The sequence below is a fragment of the Petromyzon marinus genome, chromosome 9 (genome assembly GCF_048934315.1).
Source record: "Petromyzon marinus isolate PM22_M1 ecotype Great Lakes invasive population chromosome 9, UKy_Petmar_22M1.pri1.0, whole genome shotgun sequence".
Taxonomy (NCBI): domain Eukaryota; kingdom Metazoa; phylum Chordata; class Hyperoartia; order Petromyzontiformes; family Petromyzontidae; genus Petromyzon; species Petromyzon marinus.
Window position 1 is genome coordinate 7,496,213 of NC_133675.1, and position 18,224 is coordinate 7,514,436.

At 42.0% G+C, this 18,224-nt stretch overlaps 1 protein-coding gene across 2 annotated transcripts in view; it reads left to right on the top strand.

Moving 5' to 3' along the window:
* The window catches only part of LOC116940617 (semaphorin-4C-like), a 57,851-nt gene that overhangs the window by 34,430 nt on the left and 5,197 nt on the right, over positions 1-18,224 (top strand). For both annotated transcript variants that reach the window (XM_032950680.2, XM_032950677.2), the window contains exons 7-14: positions 6,905-7,021; positions 7,289-7,440; positions 8,063-8,241; positions 8,951-9,095; positions 10,297-10,516; positions 11,589-11,707; positions 12,724-12,887; positions 17,713-17,774. In XM_032950680.2, the coding sequence (XP_032806571.2) occupies positions 6,905-7,021; positions 7,289-7,440; positions 8,063-8,241; positions 8,951-9,095; positions 10,297-10,516; positions 11,589-11,707; positions 12,724-12,887; positions 17,713-17,774 (1,158 nt within the window). The remainder of the gene's footprint in view (positions 1-6,904; positions 7,022-7,288; positions 7,441-8,062; positions 8,242-8,950; positions 9,096-10,296; positions 10,517-11,588; positions 11,708-12,723; positions 12,888-17,712; positions 17,775-18,224) is intronic.

The window sequence follows — 18,224 nt, forward strand, 5'->3', positions numbered from 1 at the left end:
AATAAACTCTATATATTCTCCAATCAGCTAAGCTACCAACAGTAAGTCGTTATATATCAGTCACAAGCTAATCACTCAGCTATTTCAATGCTAAATTCTATGCTAATTTCCTTTGTCAAGGGGTGCCTCTGTGGATGTGGATGCTTTGACTTTAACATAGCCATTTCTGTGACCAGTCACAAGCTAATCACTCAGCTATTTCAATGCTAAATTCTGTGCTAATTCCTTTGTCAAGGCGCTTTGTTTCTTCTCACACAGCTTAAAGGTCACGATCTGAGCGTGGCTTTGTTCGCTCCAGCGCTGACAGTCTCGTCCCTTCACCTGATGAAGGCCGCTTGTGTTGTGGCCGAAACGTCGTGATAATTTTATTGTGTTATTTTATTTTATCAATTTATTATTTTATTCTCATTCTACGTGACTTTACCGAAAGAACCAAAGAAGATGAATCCTTGCAGTCACGAATGCTTTAAATCGAAATTTTACTCATTTTATATTACACACACAGCAATCATCGCCCTCTATTGGCAGACTGATGCCCGCTTGCAGGCTAGGTGCTGAGTCGGTGTGTGCCACACAGGGACAGCTGCCACTGGGGGTGCCCTTTCGCATGTTTGAGATGAGAAGGGATGCCTGTGCTCTATCAAATGCGAATCATTATAAAAGGCCAGTTGTGCATTCATGTGGATTTTGTATTTTGGGCTTGAAAAAAAGTCTTCACAAAGATGAAACACTGTTATAAATACGTTCACCAACCTTTTGAGTTTCAAATTCAAAAATTAAATCGTGTTATTTCCTATGTTGAGTTTAAATAATTTTTGGAGCGATTTAATAGACACTTTTTATCTATTTAATTTGGTGAGCTATAGGACAGTGCATTTCTATGCATGTTACGTGATGATAATTCGGTAGTATCTGGTTCTACATTAAATTTAAGAGTAATAAAATTTGGAATTTTGAACACAGTATAAAGAGAAAAACACCCCCAAAAACATCACCAAATTAGATTATATATGTGAGTACCTCTTGAGGTTGGAATGGCGCATTGAGGGGTCGTGTGGTCTGGTCAGCAGCATGCGTCACCTCCATTGCCCATTCAAAGTTCATGTGCAGTCCAGAACTTGCTCACGCCACTGCTGGAGGAGGGCACACTTTTCGGCTTAATCCTACACACAGGCCAGACATCTTGGTAGAGGTCGGAGTACCCACACTTTACCCCACCACACACGACCTCCCGGTCAACTGACTGGTGTGCTCATTTATATCGCTAACTTCCACATAAAATCCAATTGGTTACTTCTGGATTGCAAATCCATTGTGTTAACCATACACCATGGCAGCAACCCACTGAGTTGAGATCCAGTACGAATTTAGGCACGACTTTGCACTGATGCTATTCATAGCTAGGAATCAAACCTAGGCAACTGAGATCACAGTGTAGTAGGAAAATCATTGTTCCACCATTCCCCTATGTAAGTGTAGGATGAAATAGTAGGATTAAATAATGAACTGTCCCATATATAGACACATGAAGAGCATACGCCTTTATTCTTAATTGTCACCTAATCGGCTGCAAAGTTAATATCCTGAGATGGCGCTGGTACATTTTCCGCAGCAGCTGCGAGAGGGCAACGTGCAGTATGAAAACGTACCTTTTGGTAGGGCATTACATCTCACCGTTCTTAGAGCATCAGGGATACGTCTCTTGGCAGATCACTTTAATAGACGTTATTAATCCTTGGCTGGTGTGATGTGAGAATAACTGTACTCAAACTCGGCATGCGTTGTGATATATTGCATGCATCGACACAACACTGTACGAGGATTTAATTTTCCTCCAGCGGTGGACCAGATTCTGGCACTATAACCGTGTGTCGTGCGTAACCATGGTCAAATCTAAAAGGCGTCCTGTTTGTACCCGGTAATTCTTAGCAGCAACCTTCACTTACCCAGCCGGAGCCGTGACTGGTGGAACCAAAGCTGCTGGGGTCTGGGGGCCATGGTTTAGTTGGGTTCAATCATGGGTGCGATGTACATTTTGCATGTGTTAATATCCAACTGTATATGCGGATTTTATTTCTCTCCAAGAGTGGCCCAGATTTTGGTTGAATAATAAGTCCTAAGTAATGGGACTGGACAGTCATATCAGTTCTGATCTCCTGAAACTGCTGTGCTTTAGACACTGGGCACATTAGCAAGCCCCAGTAGATTATATATATTTTTTGCAAGTTTATCAAATAAACCCTCTGGTTTATATTCATATCGTGCAAAATGCCCACTTTTGTGATGGGGGGAGAAAAATCTGGTTTTACCTTTTCACCACTTTTATGATGATCCAACATTTGTGTGGTTAGAAATACAAAGTATAGTACTATGCTTTAACAAAAACGCTTCACGATAATTGCTTAACATAGAACTGTATGTTAATTGTCATTTTGCATTGGTCATCAATAACTGATTAGCGAGTTGTGAGATCACCACGAGACCTAGTGCTGTGCCGAATGTGTGTCCAGTCTACCGTTACGGGGAACCCTTTGTGCTATGCTTGGTTATTGTTTATAGGTGACATAATTTCTCCTTCAATGCTCATGGTGTTTGTTGAATAATGCCTACGGAGGGAAGGGTTGTGTTGCTTATTATTAGTGTTACATATGATAACTAGCCTGTGAACTTTTGAGTGCTTTGAAGTGAAAACCCCTATTATTGTCTCAAAAGTGCATTGTACTACACACAGCATTCACGGTGGGAAAGCAAAGCAATAAAGAATGCAGATACTATATGTTACGAGCCCTAACGAGAATACAGCAGTGCATTTTATAATAGAAAATCCAGCAGAAGTAGGTGAGCGGCAGTGCCATATGCACAGGTGTGGACTTGTAAACCTTGCAAATAATTGTCAAGCAACAGCAGACACTCCCGACTGAAAATGATTGGTGTTCCACACGGTAGATTTCGTGTTGTGTGCAGTTTTTGTACACGCTTTTTCGGTCGCAATTACAATGATGAAGCATGATGGGTTTGATGCTCAGCGTATTCCCGTGCTCACCCTCAAGGCTCACGGTCTCCTCAGCGCTTGAAAATGATAATTGTATTCTCATGTCCAAAGCCCTGCCTCATCTTATGTGCATGGGCAATGCTGATGGTGTGTTTTTCACTTTATAGCGCGCACATTCTATTTTTCCTGGTTGAGCGTCGTTGTGTTACTGTATTATTATTATGACGTGACATATCAAAGTGTGATTTTTTTTGTTCATATTTTCTGAAGACTAAAATGTATGCAACACTGAAAACAATTAAAATACAGTGAAATATAGTATTTCAGGGATATTTAAAATGGTGCTATTTCATTATTTAGTGAACTTTAGTTTTTTTCTATGTGAAAGGGAAAAGTCAGGTTAAATTAAATACGTAAAAATCCCACGATTAATATTTATGCCTTGGTCATCATGTGCCATGGTTTATCCACTGCTGGATGAAGGCCTCTAAGCCCCGCCGTCACTTCTCACAATTCTGCTGTGTAATAATCCATGCATTGCTATTTTTATTTTTGGAGATTGTAGAAAAACCTCGAGTAAATTGTTTTCATAGGCTTCCATAATCATTCAAGATCACGGTGAAGGGTTTTGCATTCTGAGTTCTGTATCCCTTGCATTTTTAAAGGATGGACATGGCAATAACTTTTTTTCTGTTTTTGAGGTAAAGCCATACAATACTGTAGTTCGTGTCAGTGGCAGGATGCGTTGGTGTGCATATACAGTTATTGTTCTTTCCCTTGTCGTCGTTACCAGTTAATTGCAGAAGTAATTGGTTACACAGACTTAAGTATCATAATAATGTATCTTTGCCCTAAAGGGGCACAGTGCGCAAGACCGACCTGAAATCTCATCAACCACACACAGCTGTGCTCAGTATTGGCTTTGTGGGTAATGATCCCAACACATTCCAGATACTTAATCTGTTATAATACCTTTTTATTAGCATCGCGGTGGATTGCAGTTTATCAAAGCAGTCTCAGCTGCAGCTAGTGTGTGTGTGTTCATTTTCTAAGTTGGAAGAAGAGAGACTGCACACATTGCACAGCGGGCTTGTCATCACACAATTGGGAGTCGCACAACAGTCATTTATATTTGGATCTGTGAAGTGCTATTTCGTACAGCCAAATTGAAATGGCTAATTATCCACTAATGTGAGAAACTGACATCTGAAATATTCACAACTTTAGTGCTCTCTCTGTGAGACAGAAATATCCCGTGGCTGCAGGCTACGAAAAGAATAGTTCAAGGCTGCGGGTTTGTAAAAAGCTACAAGCATGGGGGTTCATGTCGGTATTTTAGGGTTGCTCCTCCACAAAGAAGCAATTTTATTTAGCTCCTGCATGTGGGAATCATCTGAACAAAGCGGGAATGCATGTGCCCTTGAATTATGGGATCTGGCTCGTGTCGACAGCACTGATGTTTGGAAAGTTAAGACAGGTATGAGCGCTGTATGAGCAGATGCACATGTGTCCAGACACATGTGGAGCACAAAATGGTCCCATTTGCATTTACAATACATTACTACTGTAATGGCCGACGACCAACTTGCCCTGAATGCACCCGATATTGGAAGCTAAGCTGATTTAAGCCTGGCTAGTGATTGGATGGGCGACCGCCATGCATAAGACAGGTGCTGTAGGCTGTTGCGGGGCTACGTTGTCAGCAGCGAGCAGTGCAGCAAACTTTATGCCTCAATGTCTGTTACTCAACTAACTTCAACTGGAGCTGGGAATTGAATTCTGGTCGCCAGGGCCTCAGTGCAATGAGCTAGCCATTCAAACACTGCCCCATCGCCGTGCATAAAGATTGTTAAATTTGAATAACAGTGTCACGGTAGTTTGAAGCCTGAGATGATAACCAGGTTCCACTAATAAATGTATGTCGTGAACATTAACACTCCATTGTGAGACAAGCTGGCTTCCAGTGTGATTGAATGATTTTCACTGCACATATCACAATACACTCTCTACTGAGCAATTGGATGATTTTTCACACTTTCGGGGTCATGGGTATATTCAGGATACTATTCTTTGTCTCGTTTTCACCGTCTCGTTTAATTTTTTTCTTATTTAAGTTATTTTTTATTCGTTCCATTCGCCTAAATGTGACAGTATAATTTACATAAGGATGTTGCCACGGTGGGATGGTTGGCAAATGCTGGACTTTTAAAATCTGGAGACATTGTCGCCGTTAAAATAATGGGCAAGTGTATTAAATTCCTCCCTCTGACCACCCCGCGGCAGTATAACTGGTTATGACATAGTCGATCGGAAGGTTTCGCGTATGGGGTAAACTGTGCAATACTCCCACCTCTTTTGGTCATCGTGAAAGTGCCCTCTCGAGAGGCTTTCTTGCGTTTCCTCTCATGGAGGCCCTTATGCCAGCAGCGGGCTTGGCAGAGCTGCATGTTCACTTTCGTAAGTTTGCGTAATTTGTCAATTTTAACCTCTAATAGCTTCTTACACGCACGATATTGTGAGAGTCGATTTTAATCAACCAAGTGATGCATCGTGTTTTACGTGCATATTCACCTGAAACAGAGATAAAACAGCCCGAGCAGTTTCCTATCTGTCTGCCAAAGCGATCGCACAGCTGTGTTATGATTTACACTCGGAACGTAATTCCATTTGGTCTAATGTAAATATCTGTCGCACCAAAAAAACACCTTAAAGTTCACACTGAAATAACTCTTCGTGTGTTCCTGCTTTGACTTGCCTGTTCATCCAAAACCACTTGTACTGTACGCGGGTTGAAGATTGCTATGTGGCACATGTTTAAACACTGCCTGGGTGTGTCTGTGGACTTGGGCGTGTGCGTACACGTGCACTGCGTGGGTCTAGATGGGAGTGAAATAACGCCAAGGCAGAGTGAGGTTTGCAAAGGTGATAGGCAATGAGCCAAAACTATAAAAACAAAAATCCACATAGTACAAGCGGGGGGGGGGGGTTATACTTGTTGTTTATCACATCATTCAAAGAAGATTCATATGAGGGCTGTCCAATTCTCCGAGCAGCTGGATTTTGGTGTGATCAGCCATGCGGTGACAATCACAGACGTTAGAGCCCTCTGCTCAATAATCTATCGCGCACCGATGAACAGAAGAAGATGTGTTAAAATGTTGCAACATCCACGGTACTTTGTCCTTGCTGTTTAAGGCAAACACAATAACATGCCGATCATGAATGAGTATTCCATTTATAGCGGTTGAAAATTTCCCACAACACACACAATCAGGTGTTTTAGTCTGCCGGCTGAGCACCTGAATTTGAAAGCACACACACGGATAATGCCATATGCAATGTGCTTCACTTATGTTTTCATTAAGGGCTCTGTTCGAGCAGCCTCTAAAAGCGGTCATTGCATACAATGAGCTGCTGTTAAGGCAGCCTCCTGACTGCACTTGGTAAGCCTCTTAGTGCTAATCCAAACAGAGCTGCGTGCAATTGCGCTAATACTGTGCACAGCAAGGATAACCAGATTTTGGAACTGAGTTTGGCTTCTGAAAAACGGCCCCATGATGTGCTTGGGCTTATTTTTATAGCACTTTCTATACACATTTAAGCATTTATGAGATTTTTATATGTGGAATTTTTCGTGGTCAATAAAGAAACTTTGATAAATATACTCTTCATGGCAACGATTTATAAACTGGCATTGCATTACAGTGACAGTTTTAAATCGTATAACATTAATGATTAAGAACTATAGATAAAATCTCCAACTTTTTATACATGGCAAATACTCGGAGTGCACTTTTGTAGGCTCCTATAACCTCTGTAAAAGTGCGATTATTGTTTAATGATGAGACCAAATGTCTAAATTGTGTGTGCATGTGTGTACATATCGAGCTAATAATTTCTGTTATTTTACAGATGGGGACTTTTATGCTGCAACCACAAACAACTTCTTGGGAACAGAAATGGTGATTTCTCGGAACCTGGGTTCTCGGCAAGCTCTTAAGTCAGATTATGTTTCCACCTGGCTCAACGGTAAGCGTTTGCATGAAGTCCTTTTGTTACAAATTTACATGACCCCCCCCCCATGGTTGGTGACTACCAGATGCATTTTCTGGAAACCCTCAGGTAAAGATTGGCCCTCGAAAGAAGTAATTTGAAATCGCTAGCAATTTACTGTACATTGCCTGCAATAATTAAATTAAAAGCTTGTATTCTTGTTTTCCCTTGCATTGAGATGAATATCATTTTCTTCAATGGTTAATGGTCTTGTGCTGCTGTTCCTTTATGTCCAAACATCAGAACCCATTTTTGTGGGATCCTCATTCATCCAAGAGAGCGTGAACAGTACATTTGGCGACGATGACAAGATATACTTTTTTTTCACCGAGACGGCAAAGGAATATGAATTCTACAGCAAGCCCATCGTGTCTCGGATTGCTCGAGTCTGCAAGGTTCGGCCCTCTGCAAATGCCACATGCCGCCTTAAACCTGATGGGTGGAAAAATGTCATTCTTAGTATGTACTGCAATTTAACTTGCACTGAATAACTTTGCTCCTTCATTAACCTGATCCATAAACTGTTATGCCATGTGGAATTTTAATTGGTGATTGTAGATCAGTCCACAGTTGTGATTAGGCTATTTCACTTTCTGGTCTCTAGATAGCTGCCTTGCATAAGAATATTACAATATTGGACCTGAATATATATTTCTACAAACTCATTAAGCATTGGTGTAGAGCATTGTGGGTAACACCATATGGTACATAAGCAGAACTCCATTCTGTATCTCCACATTCATACAAATATTTTGATATTAATTTTTTATTTGTCAGCCTATTGGCTGATGAAAACTAGAAAATCAAAAACCGGTCCAATGTGTGCTTGCTTAAAAGTTGTTGTTTGACAACATTGGTCTGCAAAGCCATTATCCCACTTGGATTTTTAAAATGTAATTTCATATACATTTGGAGACACGGAAATGCAATTCTGCTTACATGTATACAATGACTGCGAATGCACCGTACACTGTTGTTTTTTGGGATGGGGTGATTCATCGTTCTGTGAACTTTCAGGACGATGCTGGTGGGAAGCGAATTCTGCAGAAGCGCTGGACCACTTACCTGAAAGCGCAGATCGTCTGTGCCCAGCCGGAGATACAGTTCCACTTCAATGTCATCCGGGACATATTCGTTCTGCAGCCAGCAGACTCTTGGGAGGACACCGTGTTCTTTGGGGTGTTCACCTCGCAGTGGTGCGTGTGTGAACGCTGTTACTGCCAGCCATTAACGTCACAATTATGGGCAAAGGCCTAACCACCCCCCCCCCCCCATTTTCTTCCATTAAGTTCCTTTCCTTCGTTGCTGTTGTTCATGACTGCCCTCCAATTTTAGTCGCCTCGCCCTCTCGTCCATACGCTGCAACTCTTATGTACGCACTTAATATTGTCAAAATACTTTTTTAAACAATGACGTTAAGCTCCGAGTACATATGACCTTCATCTTTTTTGTCCACTGGTTCTTTGGCTGGCACACCGACCCACCCACCTCGGCTTTCTCGGATGCCCTCCGTATTGTTTAGCTGTGACTGTGCACACTTAGGGATGCGGCGGTGACGAGATGTTAAATGCCTCGTCTGGTATACAGGAGGTTGTGGGTTTGATCCCGACCCTGACGCCTGCTGTTTATCTGGAGTTTGCATGTTCCCCCCCGTGGTTGTATAGATTTTTCTCCGGGTCCTCCGGTTTTTCCCCTCCACATTTAGAAACATGTGTTTAGAGTATTTGGCTGCAATACATTTCCACGTGCTACGCCACTATGTTGAGTTATCATTTGTGGCCAGGTCGCTTGTGAAAAATAGATAGCTTTAGTGGGCCTTACCTGGTAACATAAAACATCGTTTCATTTTAAGGAACCAGGTTGTGTGACTGTGTGCTTTCCTGTGGTGTTGGCTGGGTCCTTTAGGAGCGAGTCTGCTGGATCAGCCGTTTGCAGCTACAGCATTAAAGATGCCCAGAAGGTTTTCATGGGCCCCTTCAAGGAGTTCAACGAGGCCACGCAGAAGTGGGGCACTCACACTGGGTCCCTGCCATCCCCTCGCCCCGGAGAGGTACTGCAGAGCCGATGTTCACGTATATACTGCAGCGCAATGCGGCATGTCTGACTTATTGAAGTCTTCTGCAGACATTCACAAATCAGAGCTTGTCACATGCAGTAATGTGTTCTTAATCTCACGTACATTCACTGACTGCTAAAGTATGGTAGTATTTTCCTTAGTTTGAAGCATTTTGTGTTTTATTAATGACCAGTAACCTATTTTTGCATGGTGTAACTGTCACATTTTATAAATGTTCACATCTTGTGGCACTTCCGCCCACTGCCTTTTTGCCATTGTGAAACAATCTACCAGATTAGAGACCACATAGTGGTGAACCACTAAACGCTGAAAATGCAACTCCGGCATTCAAGCAATGCACCACATCAACTGAAGCCATTCACTAGCTAACTAATGTGGGCATATAATTATACTGTAAGTCGTTATTCATCTAGCCATAGGCAAGATGTATAATTACTCAAATTCTCCATGCACGTTCACCTCGCTCTGCCTGTTGGCATGTCTTGCACATGTTTGACAGTGTATCATCACCAAGTGGATATAAACCAGTGGATTAATAGTTGACTATGAAGAAAAATAAGTGGGCTTGGGCAGAACGTGTTACACTGGAAGTGATGATGGCCAGTGACTGAGACTATGAACAGAAAAGGCAGCCAAAGGATGGATCATGCCTGAGAGGATGCCTGCTGCAGAGATGGAGCGATGAAATCGGTTCATTTAGCAGTTTGTACGTGGATTGTTGCATCGCAGGACGGGTGAGAGATGGTGACATCTCAGGGAAACCTTCTTGCAGCAGGGGATTGATTGTGGATGATGATTGCTTGATCATTAAATGAGCAAATTAGTTTTATGATCCCTGTACCATTTCTCATGCTTGCATGTGAGACTTTCTCAATGCAATTTGCAGTTGCCATTCTCAAACAATGGATCACTTGGTACCACCACTGCCTGATTTGGTCATTTGCTGGCAGCATCTCAGTGATTAATCAGGCTAATACATACATACTTTTCTGATCTGCTCACCATACAAAAGAATAAGGGGATATGTGATAATATAAAACCATATTGTTTGCCCCCTCCCCCATCCCATTTAATCTTCCAATAAAGCCCTCATGTATAGCTTCTTGAGATGTGGTTGCATGCAGCCGCTATGTAAACTGAAGTTGGTTTGTTTCTTGCTTATTGTTTGTCTCAGTGCATCACGGCGCAGCACAGGCAAGCTGGCTACAACAGCACGCTGGATCTGCCCGACCAGACACTGACATTTGCTCGCGAGCATCACCTCATGGACGAGCTGCTGCAGCCCCTGGGCGCCCGTCCTCTCTTCTTCAAGCGTGGCATCAACTACACGCAGCTGGCGGTGGTGCGCGTGACCACCGCCTCCGGGGACCATGACGTCTTCTTCCTCGGCACTGGTAAGGACGAGCTGCTGGGCCACACACGCATTCGCTCACTCGCTTATCCACTCGCGTGTCCGCTCTAACTGTCTGCGCGTTAAATTGTATCCCACTTTCGACTGTTGAATATTTCGGGCCACCCAGTGTGAGCCACTGTTAACTGCTTCTCGATTGAATTGTTTTTTTTTTAGTAATTTGCAAATAAATCGTTTGCTTTTGTCCATTCCAAAAACGATGTATAAATATTGTTGTAATGGGCAGCCAATGATGTGTGAAAATTAAGATACTAAAAGTGAGAAGATATTACGCGCACTGTAAATTTCAATTGTCTACGTACACGTACAGCCATCTTGGCAATTCACTGCTGGATACGTATCCTGCAATAATATGTTTAAAGTCTAATTATAAAGTTCTTCGTTTAGTTTTTTTGGGGTTCCACCACATGTTATTCCACATGGCATCTGAGCTGTTACTCCAAGTGCTGGGAGCTTCTTCTAGAAATGGCTCCCAGGATGTGGAGCGAAACGTCACACATCGCACAAAACACGCACCCAGAATACAACCAAAAACTACATCGGAGAGCTATGAAGGTAGAACTACAAAATATCAACGCAGTTGTACAAGTCCAACTGAGGTTTTCAAGTGAGCTGTTCTCAACATGTTTTTAATGTCCATATATTTAAAGCTGATGGTGCACTACATATAGCACAGTAGCTCTTTGTATGTGTTGAAAGCATTTCAACATGTTCACAAAATGCAACAATCAAAGCAAGCTTTAGTTTATTTTTCGTGCTGAGGCACCAATGTTGTAGAGCATCAATTTAAAGAAAGTTATCTTCACCTGGAACAAGGGTGGCTGTGATGTAGACTAGATAAACATTGCTTTTTTCTGCCGTGGCCCCTATGAAAGTGCATCTTTTAAAACCAAACATACACGTGCACTCGAGTCTGCAAACAAGGTCCTCCTGTGTGCCGGCCTTCAATGCAGGACTTTCTTTCGAACCGTGTTGATTTTTCATTCTTGTCTGTAAGCCTTGCGTAGTCGGTGTTGGCTACAGCGGAGTGAGTCGGTATTGTGTGATGTTTGTAGGCAATGGCAGGTTGCACAAGGCTGTCAGCTTCGGAAAGATGGACACGCACATAATCGAGGAGCTGCAGATTTTCCCGAGGGCTGAGCCAGTGCAGAACCTGCTGCTGTCCAAGGAGAAGGTAGATAACTTGTTGCCAAACACATTAATGGCCTTTTTGTGGTGTGTGTGTTGCGTGCATGTGTGTGTACAAGAACTGAAGCCAAATTCTACGTTGGTCAGAGGCATTGCCCACACTGTAATTTGAGACGTGTATGCCTTTGAGTTTCCAAGTTCAGTCATCATCCACATGGGTGACTTTACATAGCTATGCTTGCATCTGTTTGATCGTTTGTTTGAGTTATGATAACATATTTCACCTGCCTCTACAGAGAGCCAGATTGTAATTTTGTTTATAACAAAATGTTAACGGCGTTGCTTGTTGATGGTTTACCACCATGTGTGTGTATGTGGGTACAGTACAGTGTGTTGTTGAGTGTACGTACACAGTATGTCTGTGTAATTGCGTATGTGTTAGCTTTAATATATTACTGTTTTTGGGTCGAGCAGTGCTGTAGTGGTTAGTGCACTGCACTATGAACCCTGGGTTCAATTTCCTGCAATAGCTAACATTCCGGGCTTATTAGATGTGAAGCTGTCCTTGGCCTTTTCTAGGTCAACTCAGCCTTAATGGAGGACCTGGTGTTGTGAGTAAACAGCCACATGACACCAGCATTTGTAGGTGCTCACGAACAGCCCTTGCCCCAACAGCCTGTGTAGGCTATATATAAGGAATCTTTGATTTGCTATAATGTGCTATTGGGAGTGCTAGCGTAACAATGACCATGGCTAACAGTAGTGAGGGATATCCGAACCGGTCCTTGGCTCCCCTTCACCAACCCGCACAACTCGGCGTGGTGAAGTACCATCCAGAAACTGCCCACGACCAGCACTGTGTGGGGAGGCACTTATTCAACAGTGGATCTACAGAGCTGTAATTTATATGTAATTTTTTTATTGATTTGAAGCTTTCGTGACTGCAGGAATCCACCTACGTGACTTGACCGAAAGAACCAAAGAGTAATTTTGTATTAATAGATTACTGTTATATATAGTGTATTATTGTGTGTGTATTCACGATTCTCTTTTTCCTTCCAGAATCTATTGTATGTGGGCTCCATTAGCTCCGTGCTACAATTGCCGCTCGCAAACTGTAGCCGTTACCGGTCCTGCCTGGACTGCTTGCTCGCTCGAGACCCCTTCTGTGGCTGGGACAAAGCAGCTGGTGCCTGCTCCAAAGTGCCTCAAGCCAGTCAGCACCAGTAAGGGCACATTAACATACAGCTGACATGTGCCACCTGGTCTCATATACACTGCTGTTGGGTCAAGCGTAGAGTCGTTAAAATCGTTAGTTTTTTGGCATTACTGGTAACCATGTAAATTGTATGGTGAAAAGCACCCATTCCTAGTTTGCACCCTCATATAGACATGCCTGGCGTTAATAATACAACATTTATACCTGGGCTCGCAATCTATAGTCGCCGGTTCAATTCCATCCCGCGGCGTGGCAGTTGAAACAACAGGACAAGTTTCTAAAATCCGCCCCTGCCTCTCTCCGCCCAACAGTAGGTCACACGTGGTGGACTAAAGTGTGCATATTGCCCACAACTTGTTACTAAAATTCCACTGATGTTACCGGTTCCTGCCGTTCGGAATCTGTTATCAATCTCAAAACGGTTACTAGTTCGCCGGTTACCATTTACCAGTCTCTGTCCAAAGTACTGCAATTTATTTACATTTATTCATTAAAATATATTACCTGGAATATCACCTAACATTAAATACCTCATTTGTAATCTTGTTCCAGGTGTCAAGTAATGTGTAAATACCACACATAATGACACATGTATAAACATTTTAAAATCTACTTCGTATACCGTTTACATTTATACAATGTCAATTTATAAATACTAATATACAGTGTCAAGAACAGGAACGAGAGAGCCAAGGCACATGAACGATGAAGCACATTCATCATTATGGGGCACACCGCCAGTTCGTATATAATGTTCCCTTGCATTCTATTGTCTCAATGTTGTTGAGTAAGCAGAAACAAATTTCGTGAAGCATTTTTGACATGTATGAAACTGCTTTTTTTATCACCATTTTTTAAGAATTATGTATTTTTATAACACATTGTGTACACAATTGCTTGTTCAATGAAAGCATGCACTGATGCTATGTTGTTTTAAACTTTTGAAAATGTATTTATTGTACAAAGAGGAAGGTCAGGTCCATTATTCAGAGAATCTACGCAATACGCCAATGTAGATGTAATTTAATGTGGGTGTGTGCGCTGTTTCCTGTACTAGTAGAAGCGCAGTGCCTCGTTTTGATACCATTTCTGCATCCGTGGGTTCAGAATTTTTCATGTCACGAGGCTAATGGTTTTTCAAGTTGTTGACGTTCGGAGACGATCTGCTATTTTTACGTACAGCACCACAGCTAGCATGCTGTGTCACAGTGGACGTCGGTCTGACTCGACACTGCCATTATTAAAAATAACAGTAACACCATTGCGAGGCTATGTGCGGGTCAACACAGGCATAACTTTGAAATGTGTTTTCGAGTTGTGCCGCATGTTATTCGGCATGGTGTCCCAACATTTAACCTTACTTGCTGGGAGCTTCTTGAGCAACTGACTAGAGGCTCCCAGCACACGGAGAGAAACATTGTGCTGAACAATGCACGCGATACAATCTAAAAACACATCGGAGAGCTATGAACGCAACTGCGGGACCCCTGCACAGCAGTCACACGCTTAGTATGGAATGAGGTCAGCTTTGCTGGTTAGTAACATTAAGGATTCATGAAACCCTAATTAAAAGCTTTTCCATCGATTAATTAGTGGCCAGGTGCAGTGCAGTCGTCTTGGGTGCCACATGTTCGCTTTCGTGACGATAAGTGCTTTGAGAAGCATTGTTTAGTTGAGCAGAAAGATGTGTGGAACATTGGGCTTTGGTCACATGTTATTTTTGTGAGAAACTTATTGCGCCCATTATCGGTGCACATAACATAAATGTTCCAAGTTATTTGGTCGCTCTTTTAGTCTAGTTTAGATGCAGTATCCTTCTGTCGCATGCTAGTAACCAGTGGGCGATTTTTTTATTTTTTTCAAACTGTGGGTGCATCTTTGTACGTACCATACATGCATGGCAGCCAGCTCTGCAGTGGTTCACGCATTGAGCCTACAATCCCGATTTGCTTGGTTCAATTCACAGCCACGGATAGCATCAGTGGCAAGTGATATCCTTAAATGAGTGGTTCCTCGTGCGGTGTGTAAACATCAGAACTGGAGAGACGTTTCGGCACTTGAGGGGAGTGTGCTTTGCCAGCCTTAATAGATGCTCAATGGGCTCACCCTAACCCCTTAGCTGTATGTAAATATAATAGCAAGTGGCATGAATAATGAAACAAATTTTAAGATACATTTATGCATCCAAGAAGTTTTTACTTTTTTACTATTTCATGTGAAATGTAGCCTGCATATGCACATTTTCCCCATCTTTGCAACATTGTAAGATAATTTCTGGTCTGTACATTTATTAAATATGATTGTAGACACGTCAGTGCAAACGTGGTATTTTTAATGAACTGCTTCGTTTATAGCACACAATGACAGTAAGGCGTAAGTTGGTGTTCATAGGCATGGCAATAAATCAAGGCAGGTGCATGAAAGTATTCGGCTGTGAGGTTATATGGCGTGCTTCATCTCAGGGGAAGAAATGGGGCCCATGTGTGGTTCAGGGGCTTGCTTTCCCCAGGCTTAGATTCACTACTGACAGCCAATAAGCTGAACCGTACCCACACGCAAGGGGGGGTTGGGGGCAAGGGGGGGAAAGCGCATCTTGAGAGAGAAAAACACATTTGGGGTTCAAACACCTCAGCTGCTGGGATGTCCAGTGTGGGAACGGATTTGAGCGTCGCGTGCGTTTGCACTGAATGATTGCAATAGTCAGCCCCTCCCATCTCCTCCTTCAGCACAACAACAAAAACTCGAACGCGGTCCAGCCCTCCTCTTCCTCCGCCCTTTCCCCTCCATCTCCCTTCCCCTGCTAGTGTGTATAAACAGCCGCCCTGGGACTTCTGGAAAATCTCTCGGCTGACCTCGCTACTGGCCTCCCACCCCTCCCACCCGTTTTCCCTATTCCCATGGCCTTGTTCGTTTTTTTCTTTCTCTTATTTTTCACAATTTGGCCAGAGTGTGTGTAATGACGTCAATGCACAGAGACCCTGCAACGGGAAAAGGAAGTATTAAATGTTGATGATAACTTTCTTGATTTTAGGCAATAAGCTAATGGCCATTAAATTTAGCCGATATGTAAGATTTGTATTTTAAGATTTTGCAAGCTTTATCCCAACTCATTATTACTATTATTACAGAGATTTAAGAATACTTAAGCAATTTTGCATGAATTAAAGTTTAAATTGCTATTTTCAATTAAAACAATTGCATTGGCTCTGTTATATCAAAACAATACACCTTATTTCGACTTGAGTATAAATGTCCACAATCTCATCGTACAATATTCCTAGGTGCTTCGTAAATAATAATTTTAAGAATGGCCCTTTGGTATTGTTACTAGTAATACTGCCGAATATGCCTTGTAAAATAAATAAATGTATGTTGTATCAATAGGCTGTCACTATATTTGAAGAAACAATCATTCCCCTCCCCCATTTGTTGTGTTCATTAGCCTATGGATTCTGCATTAATCCTAATACTAGATTCATACATCCATCGTTTGTTAGATGTATAATGATTGAAGTAATTATTTTTAATTGGTGACTCATTACATGTAATTTAATTGGAGTTAAAGCATAAGCTCAAGTTGTTTTCAATTATAATTATAAGGAACAGGCATTACATAAAAACCTACAAATATACACATTATAATGAGACGACTTTTACAAACTGCTTAATGCCTTGAACAGATATTTTATTTTTCGGGAATATTTCGAAAAATATGGGCAATAGGTAGTTTTTTGCACACTGCACTGTGAACCTGGCGACTCGAGTTTGATTACCTGCCACGGCTAAGTGATGTCTGAACCATTCCAGGATCGTTCATCTCAACTCACACGAACTGAAGTATGGTCAAACAATTCCTATGACGGATACAGGGTGTGAGAGAGGCCTTCATCCAGCAGTAGATTGACGAAGCGCGATGCATTCTGAAAATATACTTTATCGGTACCTTTTTTTTTGTTCTCGTGAACTTGATGATGAAATTGCCTTTGAGATAAGGCGTTTCCTTGCATTTCCCTAGTGCCAGCTGTTTGTGCTAACAGAAAAATTCTGGACACTCCGGAAGCGCACACGAGCACACGCAAAATGTAACGAGGGCAGATAACGGCTTGCAGCTTCCTCACGCACACGCACATGGGCCCACATGGCATTGTCCAGGTCACTTCCTGCCATCCATGGAAGGGGCAGGGTTGTAGGGTGTGGGGGCGAGAAGGGAGAAGGGGGCGGTTAGTAAAGGTAATGTCAAATGCGCATTTCCAGCCTTTGTTTAAATTGCAGGAAAAATGAGTTCATTTGTATATCCTGCCCCTCTTGATTTTGACATGGGGACCCCAGGCAAGGGCTTGAATTGCTTTGCTGTGTGTTTACTTCAGTAAAGGTCCCTCCAAATGACCAGAAATTGTTTGTTTGTTTGTATTGTTAACATGAAAAAAGACGGGCACTTCTATAAATATTTAGAGAGTTTGCTTATGCCATTTTATAATTTATCTTGCCAACTAGATAAGACTGCAAAATGACTAGTTGTTGATAGTTGGGCTTGTATCTGATAGAGAGGTGTTGTTTTCCAAAATTGTTCACTGCAATAGTTACGTTATTTGCTTTATTCTGCAGTAATAGCACAACCAAAGGGTTGCATGCGCAAGTATATACTGTATAATATTAAAAGTTTGCATTGTCATTCGTATGGTACTGTAAGAAGGTCATATTGTTTTACCATAAGTTGTGGTTAAATTAATTCCTTGTGATGTGATTTTGTTTCCCCAGGAGGTCTCAGTAAATGTCTTGTTTAGTATGAAAAGGTGTAATGTTGATTCTTTTTTGCTGTTGCATTTTTACAGAAGCGGTTTTCTGCAAGAGTTTAATGTCAACAATATTGCTGCACGTTGCTCTGCTCAAAATGGTACGTGCCGAAAAACACACACCACTATATTAAAACTACTTTTTATCTGGTCTTAAATATGTATGTGGACAGACCTGTATTTATTTTTGGGGGAAATATGCAAAATCATGCCTTGGTTACACTTTTTCAGTCATTTGGGAAGTTCTTTCATTGTGATAATTTGCGATTTTAACTACACGAATGTTTGAAGTTTTTGTTAGTAACGAAAAGAATGAAAACTTGCCCCATTTTATCTTAAATGAAAGCATGTGTGTAATGACGCAGGCTTGGGCCGACTATGGGGAGAGTAAGGTGCATGGAACATTGCCAGCCTCTAAATGAATCCTTCGATTCGTGGCAATGTATGCCATGTGCATTTCAAATGGATATTTGTGTGTATGGAGGCTGCCGGTGTATAATGGTTGGTACACTGGTCTTGCAATCCAGAGGTCACGGTTCAATTTCCATGTG